The sequence below is a fragment of the Mus caroli genome, chromosome 11 (assembly GCF_900094665.2).
Source record: "Mus caroli chromosome 11, CAROLI_EIJ_v1.1, whole genome shotgun sequence".
Classification (NCBI taxonomy): Eukaryota; Metazoa; Chordata; class Mammalia; order Rodentia; family Muridae; genus Mus; species Mus caroli.
In genome coordinates this window covers 60,039,579-60,057,980 of record NC_034580.1, presented here as the reverse complement: position 1 = coordinate 60,057,980, position 18,402 = coordinate 60,039,579, and the positions used below count along the sequence as shown (strand labels likewise).

At 43.5% G+C, this 18,402-nt stretch overlaps 1 protein-coding gene across 4 annotated transcripts in view; it reads left to right on the top strand.

Moving 5' to 3' along the window:
- Positions 1–739: 739 nt before the first annotated feature.
- Myocd (myocardin) overlaps positions 740–18,402 on the top strand; it is a 97,455-nt gene continuing 79,792 nt past the window's right edge. The window contains exon 1 of one of the 4 annotated variants that reach the window (XM_021176394.2): positions 740–1,073. In XM_021176394.2, coding sequence (XP_021032053.1) covers positions 1,019–1,073 — 55 coding nt within the window. In that variant the 5' untranslated portion in view covers positions 740–1,018. The other 3 variants (XM_029483384.1, XM_029483383.1, XM_029483385.1) reach the window with 3 other exon arrangements.

The window sequence follows — 18,402 nt, the reverse complement described above, 5'->3', positions numbered from 1 at the left end:
CAGAGATGTGCATTGTAAGCGCCTCTTTGGGTCCCTTTCCCACTATGAAAGGGACGTGAAAAACCTCTGCACCTTTCTGATCTGGCTTGCCCAGGCCACCGAATCCTACCCTGTTGAGTGCTCAATAGTACACTCGACTTTTGCACCAATCGCACTCCGGGCTCAGTCCCCAGACACAAACTTTTTGTGTTTCCAAAGAGAGCATCCAACCACAGGGAAAGACTTTCTGCCACTTCTTCAGCCGCTCAGTAGCGATAGCTGCTCCAGGCATCGGTCTCCTGAAGCACCACCGCTTGGATACAGAGGGGAAGCGGGTGCTCCCGGGAGTTGCAAGCCAACCCCGCTTCTTGGCCCAGGCTCCAGCACGTTCTGGAGATGTACCTTCCCGAGCCCTGCAGAGTAAGCTGGGGACACCAGGGACATGCACACCTAGGACAAGCGGATACACTCCTACCGTCGCCGGGCGCCACCTGCACGCCGGGCGCCGCCTGCAGCCTTCGGGCATCCGATTTAGGGGTGTCAGTGCAGAGACTCCCGCCTGGGCAAGCAGCCTTGGCGTACTATTCTGCAAAGAGTTAAGAGCCGGCTGTTAAGACTCCTGGGGCCGCGTCTGGTCCCCAGGCCCCTCTCGCCGCTCCTGATTGGCTGATCTCCTGTCAGTAGTAAAGAGGATCAGATAGCAAACTTGGGACCTTCATAAAGGCGTGGTGGCGGTACTCTGCAACCGCTGGCAGCCTATGACATCAGCCAGGAACGCCTAGGATGCGGCTGTTCCCGGCCACCCTCAGAGGAGGAGGGTCCTGCCTGCTGGGAGTTAATTAGCCTCGCGAGCGGCGAGGGGGGAGGCGCCAGTTTTCTGGGGACACTGGCGGCCACTGTGCGTCCTCCTACCCAAGGGAGCTCCCCAAGAGTTGGATGAATTCTGGGTTGTTAGCTGCTGTCTCTGGGCTCCCGGGAGCCAGTTTCTGGTGGAAAGCGGGGCGCCTGGCCAGCGACCAGCGGCTTGCTGAGACTCACCATGACACTCCTGGGGTCTGAACACTCTTTGCTGATTAGAAGGAAGTTCCGATCAGGTAGAGTAAGGCGTTCAGCACTCCTTAAACTTTTCATCTCTACCACTCAACTGCTTTACAATGAATGCTTCAGGCCTGAGGTGGCGGCCTTCCCTCTGTTTCCCCAAAATGAACACTGTGTTTGATTGAATGCCTTCAAATGTCTTCCCTTTGACCTGTGTTAAGTTTGAGTTTTGTTTACGAATAATCCAATGGTTTATTTTATTTTACTATATTTTCCTTTATCGGTAAATAGACATTTTTGAGGGGACGATCCAAAAGGAACTGTGTTGAAATGGGCAACTCCAGGATCTGAAGTTATAGAGCGGGCACGTTATCAGTTACAACCGCTGAGACAATGTGCCTAGGACTGTGAGACGTCTAGGGGTCACTTAACATGTAGCTAATCCAAACAAATGTATTTCCCAAAAAAGTCACTTGGAGGAAGTAAAAATAGCGAATTTGGAGCACACCAAGAATTTTTAAATGACATCACCGTGGGGGAAAAAACCAGCGCCACAAATATTTTTTCCCAAACCATCTGATATTTATAAATGGACAATTTTCCCTAAAATTGTTGTGTTAGTGGCACACAGAGAAACTTCTGGAGGGACACTCAGGAGAGGTGAGTATAAGGAAAGGGTATGTGGGGGCCTACAGAAGACGCAGGATTGTGTTCCCTCGTTAGCATCCTGGAAGGGCTACCTAGCTTTGCCCGCTCTTGCTTTTATAACGGTGGTAACAGGACCATTCAATGATGGCAGGGCACCTTCTAAGAACGAACATTTTGGTGGATAGCTCTGGTGTGAGCCTTCCATGTAACAGGTGCCGGCTGGATGCTGGTGCCACTCACTCTGTCACTTCCCTTGGTCCTTCTGAGGGAGCTACTCAAGTGTTTGTCTTAAAATGAGTGGCTCAGAAATTGTGCACAGTGGGTGATGGGCCATAAGGAGCCTCTGTAACCACCTCAGTTGTTCCTGATCCTTAGGTGTGGATGGGACACTCTGGGGATTTCTCGAAGGATTGTTTAGTGAGGCAAGTTGAAAACTTAAGAGCTGAAGTGGCCAGGAGCCACAGTGCCTCTGAGGCCTGGGGTGTGTCTCCTAACCACTAGCCACCAGGGTCAGCCATGCACATTTGCCCTTTCCATGTTGAGGTGAGATGGTTAGTTTGTTCATCAGAGACCTCACGTGCTTGGTAATTTGCTCAAAACCACAAGGCAATACTGCCACCTTTCTGAGGGAGCAAGGATGTCATTTTTGTTTTTGCATAAAGCTGAGTTTATTTCAACTGCTCCCGTGCAGTTTAATGGGGTGGAGGGAGGGACAGGGAGAGACTGCTGGATCATTTCTAAAACGATTTGGTGATGTTCTTGATAGTGGGCTTGCAAAACAGACTTATCAAGGAATTCCTCAGCTGAAATATGGTGGAGAGGGAAGACTGCTTGCACTATTTTAACCCCTAACTCAGTGGATTGTGCAGGCCTGAGATCTCTACCTGGACCCTGCGAATCTTTATCCTGGAGCTTTGAAGAAGTCCAACCCCACTTTTTTTTTTTTTTTTTTTTTTTTTTTTTGTTTTTTTTTTTTTTTTTTTGAGACAGGGTTTCTCTGTGTAGTCCTGGCTGTCCTAGAACTCACTCTGTAGACCAAACTGGCCTCGAAATCCACCTGCCTCTGCTTTCCAAGTGCTGGGATTAAAGGTGTGTGCCACCACTGCCGGGCACCTATCCCACGTTTTTCAGGCATTTGTGTCATAAGGAAGGTAGTTTGTCAAAGCATAATACAGAAGTAGGAAGCCTAATTTAAGCTTTGATTTAAAAGGTGAGGGTACTGGAATCTATGACAGACAAAGCCAGTTGCGTATCTTAGGTGTTGTGCTTGATAATCTTACACAAGAGAAAGAAAAACATTATTGTAAAATTGTAAATCAGTTGATGGCTACTGGTTACACTTCCTGGACAGAGTGACCACGGTGGACATGTGGCCCTGAGGCCCTGCCTGGCCTTGTATTAACTGCCTCTGCCTAGGTGACTTTGCTTCACTTTTTGTCTAACAATGAATGAGGAAGGTCTCTTGTTCACCTTGATAGCTCTCTCTCTCCCTCCCACACTCCCTCCCTCTCAGTCACCCCAATTTCTTTCTTGAGGGATTCTAGCTGCCAACTCTAAAACTTCCTATATAGCAGTGAATATTCACTTCAATAATAGATCCTGGTAGTATGATTTTAAAATTAATGTTTCAAAACTAACTGAAAGTAAATTGTCTTACGATTATAGCAATGGGCTTGCTGTGATAGGGCTCATCCCCAGTCTCCAGACAGTTCCTCTCTTTCTGAAACTGGTGTGGTCAGCAACCATGTTTTACCAACTCCCCACTTACCTCTGTCCAAGTAGACTTGTGATTGACTGACCTGCCATGAAAGTTTGGGACTCAGAATGTTTACATCTGAGAACAAGTTTAGTGATGTAAATTAATCTTACCTAGCAGAAGCAGGGTGTCATGGGCTGAATGTGCGGGTCTCGGTCAGACTAGCTGGGTTTTCAGCCATCACCTCTTTGGTTTTGGCTATATGACCTTTAACCTAGGCCAGCATCATAGCTCTCTGCATCTTACGTGCCTCATACGTGGAGAATGCTGGTGACTTCATGGTGCTTAGAAGAGATAAATCTGATAACACAAGCAACTGAGTTAGGACATTGACATGCTGGTGAGCCCCGACCAAGCAGTGCTCAGGACGAATAGCTGCTCTTTAGCAGTGGGATCATCTATCGGCCGTTGCTTCCTTCTAGACCTTGCTTTCTTAGCTTGTAGATGTCCAAGTGGAATGATGTGGTTTCTTAGGCCACCCTGATATTGTCCGTGGCTACTGGAAGGTGTAAAGATCATGTGGGAACAAGTGAGCTGATGAGGCTGTGTGGCCTTGGTGGGCGAGTAGACGGCAGCTTGCTTAGACGCAATACGGTTGTTATTTTTAAATAGACCACGTTTTATAGTATTCATTTTTCTCATTCTTAATCCAGTTCTTGTAATTGGTGTTACTTTCTGAAGTTTTTTTCTTCATATCATTCTCTGTGTCAAGGGCCCACACAGGAATACAAGCAGATAAAAAGAAAAATGGAGAGGTTCCTTTGTGGGTTTTGTTTCAAAAGAAACAACGCCTTTCCTTGTTTTGTTTTGTGTTGTTTTGTTTTTCCCATGGCTCTCTGTTACCCATCTCGATCAGCCCAAACCAAAGCTAACTCTGGTACCTGGCATTGCCCAGCCTTGCCCTCCCCACAAATGTAGAACTGTCAGATTTAGCAAACAGGAATACGGAACACCCTGTTCAGTTTTAATTTTGAACAAACAATGATAAAGCTTTCAGTATTTATCAACATTTAGGACGGAGTTTTCTCTGAAACGCACTTCGCTATGCCTATCGTATTTTCCTTGGCAATCACCTACAGTCCTGGGACTGTTTTTCCAACACTCTGCTGTCCTGTCCAATATCCCATGAGCCTCTTGAGATTTTGGACCCCCCAAAATACAGAATACATATCTCAGCTAAGTCTCAGCGTGAAGTAGGGACGGCATGAGAAGGAACCCTGGTGCCCACGAGCAGACCCAAGATTCAGAGGGAAGGAGGACAACAGGTTCACCTCTGCCTTCCTGGCAATGAGGAGACTCTGATACTGCACAGCTATCGCTAAAAGAAGCTGGGGACAATCCAGGCAGGCAGTGGATGCCCGGAATCCAGCACCCCATGTATGTGAGTAGTTTCTCCAATGGAAAGCCCAGGTCCTCCTTGAGGGATTTTAGACCCTTCCTGTCCCTCTTTTCTTTGTCCTGCAGGTGATGTAGTAGATTTACTAAGTTCCTAATTAATCTAGACCCTTAACCAGACTGGATTGTCTCTCTTACAAGCTGGGGTCTTTAGATGGGGACGGGGACCCTGATTTACCATCATAGACACTATGGGAAGGAATATCCACTATATGATAAAAAAAAATATCCCTGTGCTGCCTGAGCCACTAGCTAGTCTTATAGCTTGGTACAACAAATTTAACCTAAAATAAGGCCCTTCCTATGACATATAACCTATAGAGATGTTGATTTAATTTGGCTTTTTCAGATCTTGTTTTTGTCCTGTGCAAAACCTTAACGGATTCATCTCTGAAGCTTTTGTCAGCCTGAAGACTTTACCTTTTCCCACAACTGAATGGCCTTCACTATTTTTGTGAAATTTTAAACAGTACAAGTGTTAAAATTTAAACACTAAAGCATTGTCATAAGAGACTGTAATGAATTACTGGGCTTTAAACAATTAATGTATTTCAATTTTTAAAATAGGTATCTTAATTCATCTTTTAATTAATTAATTAATTTCGAGACCAGGTCACTCTCTAGGCCAGGCTAGCCTATAACCTACTACGTAGCCCAGGATGGGTGATACGCCTGCCTCAGCCTCCTGGTGCTGTGATTAGAGACATGTGCCTCCATGTCCAGTGATATTTTAAATCGTTTGTAAAAGGCAAAGACACTTTCAGGGCCAAACTTGGGTCACGTCCCCAAGTCTGATAGCAGTGGATTTAATCATAGAGCATGGGCTTTCTCTCCCTATCTGAGTTAGATGCAAAAGCCCGGCCCTTCTTCCTTCCCTATTTTTATCTCCTATCTACTCCAAACCTTTGCACAGACTAAACATTTTACTTATGTACTGGTATATTATTATTCTATGTGTATAAGAAAAATTCTTATCTGCTTTTTGTTTACAGCTTTTTACTCTCTACCACCTAGGCCAGGGCGTGGCATAGAAAGGGAACCCACAAAACATGTGCTCAGAGCTGGATGTCCCTCAGGAATACAGTATGTGCTTAGGAGACTCGGGGTTGGATCCTTGGGACTTCAGAAATAAATATGTGTTGTATTCCCCAGCTAAGATTGTTCAAAAATCAATAAAAGGCCATCTTTTTTAGGTACATGGGTATGTGTTGAAATTAACTTAAAGGAGGATGTAGAGAGAGATGAGTAGACCCTTGAGAATTTCAGCCAGCTCTTCACACGCAAGCAATAGTTACGTCCCAAAGGAGGGCAGTGTGTAGAGATTCATAATGTAAAAAGGGATATCAAAGTGGACGAGACTAGGAGGGGCATGTTCTGAAGTCAGAAAGTGGGGTCTACTCTGGAGTTTGGAGGTGGTTATGTGCATAATTGCTCTCGTCAGATTCACTAAGTGAAATCACTTATGGGCAGATGGTAATGTGTGGCTGTATACCACACACCAGGCATTGTGATTGAGTTGTAACCTCTGATTCTCTGAAACAAACAAAAAAGTGTTTGGGGCCGGGCGTGGTGGCGCACGCCTTTAATCCCAGCACTCGGGAGGCAGAGGCAGGTGGATTTCTGAGTTCGAGGCCAGCCTGGTCTACAAAGTGAGCTCCAGGACAGCCAGGGCTATACAGAGAAACCCTGTCTCGTAAAACCAAAAAAAAAGTGTTTGGGGGAGAGGGGAGACTGAAGATGGTGCCTGTGTGAGAGTACTTGTCTAGCATGCAGAGGGCTCCAAATTCAGTCCCCAGCACTATGAGGGGTGGAAGGGAGTAGGAGTGGGTATTTTTTGTTTTTAAAGCAAGAGCAAACAGCGTTCATTTTGTCTGCTACATTATATGACAGAGAAAAAGACTATATCACATTGTATTGAGTTTGTTTCAGTGGTCTTTAATCCACAGTAGATTAATTTGAAGAAAACCTAAATACAGGGCAGAAGCCAAGTTCTATGTCCCAGGGTTAAAATATGACATGTTTAAGAGGAGTTTAACCTGAATAAGAGCAGATGCAATTTACCCACAACAAGCTCCCTGACAGGTGGTGAGCAGGCACCTGGCATCTCCATCCAGGTGCGGATGAAAGACCAGCAGGTTCGTTCTGCAGGCATCTGCAGAATTATGACTCCTTCCGTCCTGGAGGCAGAGCCACGTGGGTGCTACTATATCTTCCCTGACAGCGTGACCTTGGGAAAACTAGCTTTGCTCTTTGGGCCTCCATTTGCATGTTGGCAAAATGACTCATGGTCTTTGCAGCCGGCAGGGCTCTATGGGAGAAAGATCTCTGACAGTTCCTAAGAACTCATTTTACAGGGAGAAATCTTACTCCCCTCGTGGCAATGGCTTGCTTGACACACTGGCATGTGAGTTCCACAAGACAGAAACCTGAAGTAGTTAAAAGATTCTGATGGACATAAATAGGATTAACAACAATAACAACAGGCATTAGCCAAATGGCTTTGCAACCTTATACTTTAAGCTCTTAGATTTTTCTGCTTTATTAAGCAGGTAGTGGTTATCTTTTTTTTTTCCCAGAATTGCTAATAAATCAAGTTTTACTTAACCAGATGTGGATCACTATTCTTAGACAAAACAGAGAGTTTGCCAAATTTTGTTCAAACAAGACGTATCCTTTATCCCCAGAAATCTACAATAAATAAGGTTTGTTGCTGTCCTGGTTTTTTTCCCCAGAATGCCTCCAAATGCTTTCTGGAGTCTTTGAAGGGAGAACAATATCTTTCTTTTCTCCTGTAGATGAGAGAGGATAAATTCTTTCACTCTCCTCCTGGAGGACGCGGGTGCAGTAGTTTATCTCTGAGCTACAGTCAGCCTTGTTACCTCCCTATGACAAGCTGTCGATTCAAAGTAAATGAAAACCTTGTAATATTGTAAAATATATTTTACTGGGTCATCTTCCGAGTAGGGATTAGTGATGCTTGGTGTGTGTTGCAAGGGTAAATGGACCCACTGCTCTCAGATGCTGTGTCTTAACCAGCACTCTCTGGTGCCCTGTTGGATGAACACACAGATAAGGTTTATAGCCTCTGCTACAGCTCCCTCCAGGGACCCTTGTCTATTGGCACAAAGGCATCCACTATTTCTTCAAGAATGGACTTCCTGGTCCATCTCCATTATACAGATGATCTGACAGGATGAAAGTAGACTGAAAACTGTCCTGTTCGATGTTTCTAGAAGCACACGCCCTTTAGGGAGCCAGTGAGCCTTGGCATCTACATGGCTTTGGGCAAGGTTTTAGGTACAAGGAAATGTTCCAGAAGTTTCAGTGAAGCTCAGAAAAACAAAAGCAAAGCAAAGCAAAGCAAAACAAAACAAAACAAAACAAAAACAGTTAAACACAGAAAGTGTTGTTCGGCATGAACTGATCAGCAACCTCCTTGAAAGGCCTTCCAGAAATTTGTCAAGGTTATGCTCTGAGGGTCAGTTTAAGCCTTTCTATTGTTTAGCGTGCTGTTGTAGATATTTCTGGCTATTCCACAGAAGGGTAATTCTGCTTTAAGACGCCGTACGCCAAAGGCAGGTGTGTGGCAATTTACTAATCACTTGTCTTGGCAAACTCAGTTTTGATTTTATGCATATATAACACTACTCTGAAAATCATGATACATAACTCTATGAAACCCTTTAGGGAAAAAAAATGCTTCTTTTTCTTACCTTGGTTGTCCTGGTAAGTCATTAGATAAGTGCCTGAGTGTGGGAAGAATGGACTTGAGTTTTGTCATCCACAATGGTAACTGGCCTTTTCACACCTAGATCAACCCCCGCCTACTTCCACGGGTGATAAATGTTGCCTGCAGGAGAAGTGCACTGTCATGTGTTCTTTTCCAGTAGCAGCTGGTATTCACTTAGACTTTTGTGTCTTTTCAGTAGAGGAAGAATAGGAAAGTGAAGAAGAGTTTATTTGGAAAGCCCTACATTGTCTACTATCTAGGAAGCACTTGCTACCAAACACAAGTGAGAATTTATCAAAGAGGGCTAGGAGTTTCTGGACCTATTATCTATGAACTTATCTCTGACCTCATCTGAGGCGTGGCAAAGCTTCTTGAGTCGGGAGTGATTCTCCCCAGTTATAGATGCAGAGGCTGAGACTCAGGGTATCAAATGACCTGGAAACCAGCTAGGAATCTGTGTGTCCCACCGAATAGAGGTAATGTTATCTTCCCCTTCTGCTTCCCATCTGTGTATACACACACATTATATACAAATATACAAACATGAGCACATACATGTGTAAACAAACAAATACACACACACACACACACCCCCCGGAACCAGTAAACCTTCCAAATATAGTCTCAGTTACTATTATCCCCAGAAAATAGTTACTAATAAGGCTTCTTGTTTTAGTGTTAAGTTATTCATGGTACACTTTATCTCTGGATTTTCATACAACTTGATTAGTAAATATGATTTTGTGTCAAAAGCAATATCAAGAAAAATTTGAAAGCCAATAAAATAATTCAAAGAGACCTAGTCTAAGACATTACACATAGACATGTAAGAGCCATTTATTAATTAAGATTCAGAGTAAAATAGAAAAAAGTTATTAGGGTCACATATGATCTTACACACCTGCATACACACATGTACTCTCTCTATATCTATATATACATACATAGAGATAGATAGATACATAGATAGACAGACAGACAGACAGATAGTATAGATGTGTCTGTATGTTAATAGCTCTTCATAGTCATGAAAGTCTGTTGGGAAAATTGATATTCATGAACTTTAAAATAAATTCGAATAAATGAAGTCTGTAGAATATTATAGAGGAGACAGCAGAGAGCAGCTTTATAATCTTGGCATGGTACAGCTTTCTCATGCTTGCTTCCCCAGCCAAAGAAGAAACAAAAATGGATGTACTAGCTGCTTAAAAATGAAAAACTTTACTTGAAAAAAAAATCACCCAAAGAAACTGAAGTCAAATAGTAACTTGAAAAACATAGTTCTGGAAAACATTTTCAAGACAAAATTATTACAAATATTTCTATTAAAAATAAGATTTAAAGCAAACAACACAGAGAAAGAATTAAGGGAAAATGGTCAACACTTGAAAACACTTGAAAGACACCAACTTTATACCCACTCCCTGGCCCAGGGGCATGTGGCTTGGGACAGCTAAGGATGCAGTCCCATGCAAATCCACAAATATGCTCAAGGGTTTTGGCCTTGTTTGGGTGGGTGGGGTTGTTTAGTTTTTTTAGTTGGTTTTTTTTTTTTTTTTTTTTTTTTTTTTTTTTTTTTTTTTTTTTTTTTTTTTCTTTTTGGTTTTTCGAGACAGGGTTTCTCTGTATAGCCCTGGCTGTCCTGGAACTCTATTTTTGAGACAGTATTCTGTTTAACCTAGATTGACCCATGTCTTGAAATCCTGCCTTAGTATCCTAAGTGTTGACACACCTATTTAGATATCTCATTGCATCATAGTTTATAAGTTAGATATGGAAATTCATATTTAGAATCCCAGCACTCAAGAAGATCAATACTTCAATCCAATCCTGGGCTATATAGGGAGACCAGACCCTGTCTCAAACAAACAAACAACAGGGTTTCTATTGTTCAGACTTAGAAAGATGATATCTACATAAACAATCACCTACAGAGATGTTTACTTAAATTATGTTAAATTCATACTATAATCCAAAACAGAACATGATTTTAAAAAACATGTGAGGTGATACAGAAAGATACCCAAGACTCACAATTTTTTTGAAAAAAAAATTAGATTTAATTATTTTCTATGCATGAGTGCTTTGTCTGTTCCTATGTATATCCAGCAGGTATGTGCCTGGTGCCTGTGGAGACCAGAATAGGGCATCAGACCCTCTGCAGCTGGAGTTGTAGATGCTTGTGAAGTACCATGTGGGTTCTGAGACTCAAACGAGGTCCCCTGCAAGAACACAGCGTGCTCTTAGCCTCTGGGCCATCTCTACAGCCCAAGATTCTGAATTTTAAAAACAGATTATGACATGATCGGGCAGCATACTTTTATTTACATTTTTCAATTATGTGTTAAAAAGATATAAAAGGGGAAAGAATGTGTGTCGCATTATTTAGAAGGACACCAGGACTCCGGCAGAGGAAGGTCTTCTCCATTTGCATTTCTTAAGATGAAAATGTACTTAAGTTCACATAATTTCCAACTTTGCCTAAAATGTAAGGAGAATATCCTATCTTAGCAGAGGCTGGAAATACTATACGTCTACAAATCCTTAACCATGTTGATAAAACTTCAAGTACGATTTTATAAGATATAAATAATATAATTAGTTTGATTATATATTTTAAGCCCCTGGCTTTAAAAGGCTTAAAATTTTTTAAGAGAATTAGGTGACATAGATATAGGATATATGTTTAATACATACATATAAATGTTAATAAATGCTAATTATTAGACTCACTAATTAACCATAGGTATCAAAAGACAAAAGGCAGAGAAATTCCTTTAAAAAGTTGAAATACTCTTAACACAAGTCAATCATCAAAGCAAAGCCACAAGTATGTCCGTGTGACTTCAGTTGTCCTTTCCGCACTGTTTATTCGGGGCGTTTCTTGAGTGCCTTGTATGCCTTCTGTAGCATACAGCAATAATGTGGTCCTGGGTTCTATCTGTTGCTTTATCCTTAGGCCTTAGAGAGATGGACGAGGGAGGGCGGACATTCGCTGTCTTTCAGAAGCAAAGTGATGAGGGACTGGCTGGGTACCTGGAAAATGCATATGTCCTCAAATTCCTGCCAACCTCACAGAGCAACCCAGAGAGACTGAACTCACTCAGTCCCTACTATTAATTACTATTCCTATTAATTACTATTCCTATTAATTACTATTCCTATTAATTACTATTCCTATTAATTACTATTCCTATTAATTACTATTCCTCTTTCCCACCCGTTACCCAGCATCTTGCTTTCGCCAGTTTCAGTTAGCCAGGATGAACTGAAAAGGTCAAACTCCAGAAATTAAGAAAAAAGCTACATGCTCTCTAAGTAGCCTTTAGTACACTGTAATCTTTTTATTTTAGTGAGATATTGTTAATATCTTTCTGTGCCTAACTTGTAGTTAAATTTTACGATAAATACACTTGCATAGCGAAAACACAGAAAATACAGGGTCCACCACTATCAGAGCTCTCAGGCTCTGAGGGAGCATTTATGTGCTATACATAAGTGGATACCGCTCTGTGATGAAATTTCTGAATTTAAAATTTAAATTTAAGCCAATGCTACTACAGCCTGTGGAGCTTAGATTAAAGCTCTAGGTACCAGTGTCTTCGTGAACGAGGCTGTGTATCTTCAGGGGCCCATTCTCTCCACTTCCATTTGTAAATGTGGGAACCAAGATCCCTCCTCACTGAGGATTTCAGGAGGCAGTAGTGAGAGAACATATAAAAAGTACCAAAGCAAGGCTGTAAATCCACACTCCGTGAGCCGCAACGATGTCACACGCACAAGCAGTGGTTTTATATGTTGACCACCGTTATATAGCATGTTAACTTACAATGTATTCAAATTATTAGATGTCATTATAGAACTATGATTATCTTGCATGTGAGTGATGGCAGCTCTGTGACAGTCCTCCCTTAGTAATTCCTCTGATCACTCATGAGAGACATGAAGATACTTCTGTGTCATCGTGGGATTTGTACTTTATCCTATCAGGCACTTTTGACCACTCATTCTCTCTCTTTCAAACAAGTGTTTGGAGAGAGAGTTTTTTTTTTTTTCTGTTCCACCTCCATGGCAGGGGTGGGTGGCCTTATCCTAGATCCAGTTTGTGCAGCTTTAGAGAGATCTAGGCCTGGTATGGGTTCTGACAAGTTCACTACTGGCTCTTGGTATTCACAAAGGCTCTTTCTCAGGCACTGCTAAGAGTCTGAGCCTCTTGTACTGTAATTGAAAATAATCTTATGGCTAAAAATAGAGCCAGAGAGAAGAGCTCTCTCCAGAAGAATCGCGTTTTAAGCATAGGGAGCTAATACCTTCTCTTTCTATGATGCATTCATCTGCTCCTCCTTTACCAAAACTAAGGCTTGTCAATAGATCCTTTTGTTATCTTCTCACCACATCTGAACACAAGGCTGGCTATGCGGTTGAGGAGAGCAGGGCTCCATAGTGTGAAGGCAAGTCTAAGGTCATGCAGTAGAAAGAAAGAAAGCTGTCTCCCAGCTTTCCATAAGGCCGGCTGAGAAACAACACATGGGAGAAGCAGAGGCAGAGAGGCAGTGATACCTGGCATCCAATCCAGCCTCAGCTTCAAGCCTTCTACCACGTAGCTACCATGGCTGGGGTTCTACCACGTAGCTACCATAGGTTCATGGCTGGGGAGGTACATTAGAAGCTGGGGTGGGGAATCCAAAGAATGTAACTCAGCAATGACCGGGGGAGAACCGGATAACATGATAGCAGCAGAGGGATGCTTGGCTGTCTTTGGCAAGGGTTCTGCTGTCCTGTGTGTGGTAGATCCTGTCACCACAAAATACTCTAATTAGAAAATGATCTGAAGTCATCTGTTTTCTTCAAAGCCTGGGGTTTAAACAGTAGAGCCACCTTTTCTTCTCTTAAAATACCATAAAATGTAATATCTATTAAGTTGTTATATTTTTCTATATTAGAAATTTTATATTCCTATATATGTGCACACACATATATATGTATATAGCATATGCATCATATATGTGTAACATATAACAAATTAATCTATAACATGAGAGGATTAAAGATTTATATCTATATGTTCTGCAGAAAAAAAAAACTGTGGGAAATTTTTGAGCTAACAAAAGGGAATTATCCAAATAGACTGAAAATTATATATAGTGCCTTGCCACTTACACATTAAATACAAAGAATAATGGCATAAAAATGCTTAGAGTCTAAATAGAAGATTTCAAAATTGCACACAGAACACAACCCCAATTCAGGTTGGGCACCCAACTCACTCTCCACCTTTCTTTTAAAAGGGGGTCTCTTGTGGAAACTGGCCTTGCCTGTCCTTTCACACGGTGCAGGGGACAGGGGATCGGAGTCCTGGTCTTCAGGTGTGTGCTTTACAGACCAAGTCATTTCCTCAGCCTTGTGAACGCGAGGTTTTGGGAAAACTACAATCTGTGTCCAGGGACCACAGCCACTCGGAAAAGAGGAACCTCCTCTTCCTTTAAAGAGAATGTCTTTGCCCTTACAAACCATACCTTGTTCCAATTTCTAATTCCCTCTTATTCCCAATTTTCTCCTGACAACTTTCTATGTTAGTCTCTCTCCTGTTTATTTGTTTATACTGTTTGACTTTTTGTTTAACAGGATGAAAGCGATCTGATCGCCCTCATTACCTATACCATGAGTATGATGATTTTATCTCCCTAGGGATGGAAAATGAAAGTCAGAAAGGTGTCTGTGATCTGTCCAAATTCACACAAGCAACGCATAGTGGAGCTGGACTTGAATGCTTATCTCCCGGCACCAAATCATGTGACTTCTCTATGAACGAATAGATATGAGACATAAGTCAGAGTCCCTTTGCTAGAGGACCTCCCTCAGCAATAGCTTTCAAGGAAAGCAGGTCAACCAAGAGGTTCCCCCCCACCCCTGCTACCCCACCCTTCCTGCTGTTCTCTCTGGAGCGTGTGCATGCTGTCTGCCTAATTCACTCATGGCTCAGCGCCACAGCATACATAAACAAGCGGGGAAAGCCTCCGCGGAGGAATCTTGGTGCCCAAATGGAGCAATTTGTCTTCCGAAATTATTGTTTGAAATTGTTTATGTCACTTGCCGAGTTTCTGTTCTGTACTTCAGAACCTGTTGGCAATGGACAAAAAAAAAAAAAAAAAAAAAAAAAAAAAAAAAAACCTGCCCCGCCGCTGAGCAGTTCTCCTGGGCAGAGATTCCAGGTGACAGTGGGACCTAGAGCCTACACCACCCTGAGGGTTATGGGGTCCTCAATGTTTGCTGGATCCTGCTGCAAACGTTTAACCTTATTAACCCTCACACCATCCTATAAGGAGGGACTGACAGTGTGTTCCCAGATTCTTAGGTGAAACTAAAGCAGGGACAGACCCTACGGCCTGTAAATAGAAAAGCTTGGACTTGCGCATGCATGTCCTTGGCTTCAGAACCCAGGCTTCCCACATTCCCTGTGATTCCATAGGCACCCACACCGGCCAGAGTGGGCAGGAGCCAGAATCCCAAACCACTGGACTTTCTTCTCCGTACTGAAGGCACACACTGCAACTCTCGCCACCTCCAACAACAGACTCATATGCTTCTGAGTCTCTGCCGAGGCTCTCCTCCTCCCGCTAATGCCTTGACATATTTTAACATGAAAGTCGTAAGCTCACAGACCTGGCAGCTTTGTGAGTGAGAGAGAATTCCTTTTGAGGCATGAATTAGTCTTCTTCAAATGTTTTGACAAACCGAGAGTGTGGTGCTTAGGGGAAAGAACAGCTTCGCAGTGTTTGTGTGAACAGACATCTCTTTGAAACAACTTGAGCCTTCGCGTGAGGCTAGGTCATTGAAGTAACGGCTTGAGGATCGAAGGCCACACTCTGTTGGTATTCTGTTTGTGTCGATCCTCCAGATGCCTGAGCTAGAAGCCCGCCTAAGCAATGTCTCCCAATCTCCTGAAAGGAGGCAGAGAGTCAGGGCACCCCTGAGGCTCAGGAAAGGACAGCACGCACGTGGCCTTACCCTTTCTGTGAACATGTGCCTGCCTATGCCAGCCACTAAGCCCAGCCGCACCCCCTGAGTCCCACTGTGCAACAAGCAGGCAATCCAAAGTCTTGCAGGGAACAGTTACTGGTGTCTGGCGCCTGGAGGTAACAAGCAGGCTGGGATCAGCCTAGACACAAAGATACCGTTTCTCTCAGGCTTGTGGGTAGTAAGCATGTCTGGGATTGAAACAGGTAATCAATCTATAACCTATCCATTCCAGCTCCCTGGCTTTGTATGGGCTACCCCACTTTCACTGTTCTGAGCAATATATCTTTATGCCCCAAATAGGAACATGGGAGACCCTCAGGTAGCACAAAGGCTTTTTCCTAGTGTTAGATAACACCAGGTAGAGGGTGGGTTTTGATGGGGGAGATCCTCCCATAAGAAGAGCAATGGAGAGTGCTAGGTATGACATGTGCCTGTGTCAGCTCTAAAGCCACCAATACCACTCTCGCTCTGTCTACCCAGGGACTCACCCATCCATCAGCCAGCAGCCTTCCCAAAAGTGCCCTGGAAGACAGCAGCAATGCCATGGGCAGGAGAATGTGAGGGTGCATCTAGCTCGTCCCGGGTCAACATTAGCACAAAGGAGACGGCCAAGGACTCAGTTAGCTGTGGTCATGACTGTCCTTGAGGGGATAGTGTCTTCAGCTGTCTGCCTCTTCTCTGTCGTTCCTCTGCCATGTCAAGGGTTTGTGACTTTCCAGTGTGCCATATAGAGTGTGGCATTGTCAGTAGTAACTTGAGCTGCTTTTTATGTCTTGCTTCACCCAGGCTCCTAAGCATGCCAGTGTCTGGTGACCTGTGTCGGTTATGCACAGTTTGGCCACCTTTTAAAACTCTGGAGGAGTCATTGAAAAAAATGGGACAAAATCTAGAAGATGATGAGAGCCTTGCATGCATGATAGGGCATGCCCCTATCCCAGCACTCAGGATAGTCTGAGGCAGGGGGATCACAAGTTTAAGCCCCACATGGGTCACAGAATTAGACACCATCTCAAGAGGGACAGAAATTAGATCAAATAAAAGCAGATCTCAAAATAGCCGTTGGTGATATCCATGGTTTCTGCCACCAGTGCCTCTCTTTGTTACTAACACTGGGGATGTTTGTGAGAAAAGGAAAGAAAATCAAATAATCGAAATTTTTAAAAGCTGTTTAGCAGCAGACTGCTAGCCAGGCTGTGCTAGTGTGCCCTGTGAAACTCAAGGAGAGTGCCAGGACTTGAGCAAAGAGATGCTGGGACTGGAGGCTGGACACTTCCTCTAGAAGTGTTTGTCCACTCTGGATCCCTTCCCACCCAGTGCTGACCAACCCCAGCCTTGCTCAGTTCATGTGGCAGAGGCTGTCATCAGACTTCTGGTTACATTTCCAAACTTCCCAGGTAAACCCAGTCTGGCTGGGTGGCTAGCCAGCCTTGAAACAAACTCTGGCCAGGAAGAAAGGCCACCAAGGGATCCATCAGAACTACACAGGAAATGCTTTCTGCCCCTACTGCCCTTAGCATACCCCACTACACACACACACACACACACACACACACACACACACACACAAACCACTTGAAAACATAACAGTAAATCTTTTAAAAGTCTCTCAGAGAAGACATGTTGGTTTGATTTCTGTCTGTCTGGCTGTCTCTGTCTCTTTTTCTGCTTCACACCTTTCCTCTCCATCCACCTTTTCCTAATTTGTCATTCAGTCAACGTAAGTGCTTTTTGCTCTTTTTTCTGCGTATCCATTCTCTTTTTTTCCATTCCCAAGTGGATTTCCATGATTTCTCTATGAATCGTGACAGTCTCCAAATGAGCCTTGGGTCTCGATCATGTCTGCATTGTATTAGTCATCCAGAAAAATACCAATGTTCCTATCTTACTCTGCAGGAATAATTGTAAGTGCTTGAGAAGAGCATCTCAGGTCCTCGCCAGCCTCATGTCTCACCACCGCCCATAGGATCCTTTCCCTAAGCCAGGCCAACTAAGATAAGATTTATGTTGTGAGTCTCAGTGGAAAATGATAGTACCAGGCCTTTGTTCAAAAAACAATTAAGAATTTTTAGATGGTGATGGTGTGGCCATAAACTAAGTCAGGGGCCTTCTAAAAATGGAACCCATGACAGCATAGATCCTATGCTCAGGAAGCCAGCCCTGGCCAGGATGTGCCATGCTAATCCAAAATGCAGATTTTATATACATTCTTCTGTTGGTCAAGAATTCTCTGTCTGGGGTCACTGGGATGATGATTCAGTGGCCAAAGGCATTTGCTGCTATTTCAGAGTACCAGGGTTCAAACCCTGTACCCAGGTTGGATAGCTCACAACCACCTGTGGCTCCAGTTCCAGGGGACCTGGCCTCATCTTGTGGTCTCCTTAGCCACCAATACACATGGCACACACTTCAACAGACACATAAATAAAAAAGTAAAAAAAAAAAATCATTTCCTGTGCCACACAACAGCTTTACTCTCGAAAGTGTTTAAGGCTCAGACTTTCTGTCCTTGGCAGAGACCCATCTTGAATCACCTTGGCCCTAACGCTGTCCTCACCTAACAATGTGTGTTTTCTCATCCTCAGTCCCTAGAAAGAACAGCAAAGAGCACAGAAGTTTTAAAGATTCTTTGTGGTTGAGGGAGCTGAGGTCAGGAACGTGTGATCCCTAGTTTGGCCTGTTCTCTGCCGGGTCCTTGAGACCTGGCTTTCATGACTGGCCCCTTAGAGGCCACAGGAAAGCCCTGAAGTTAAATCTCCCAGGCTTGACTTGGCCTTTGCCTGTAACACTAAGAACAGTTACAAGAAATAAAATAATCTCGTGGTAGAAAACGCTGGAG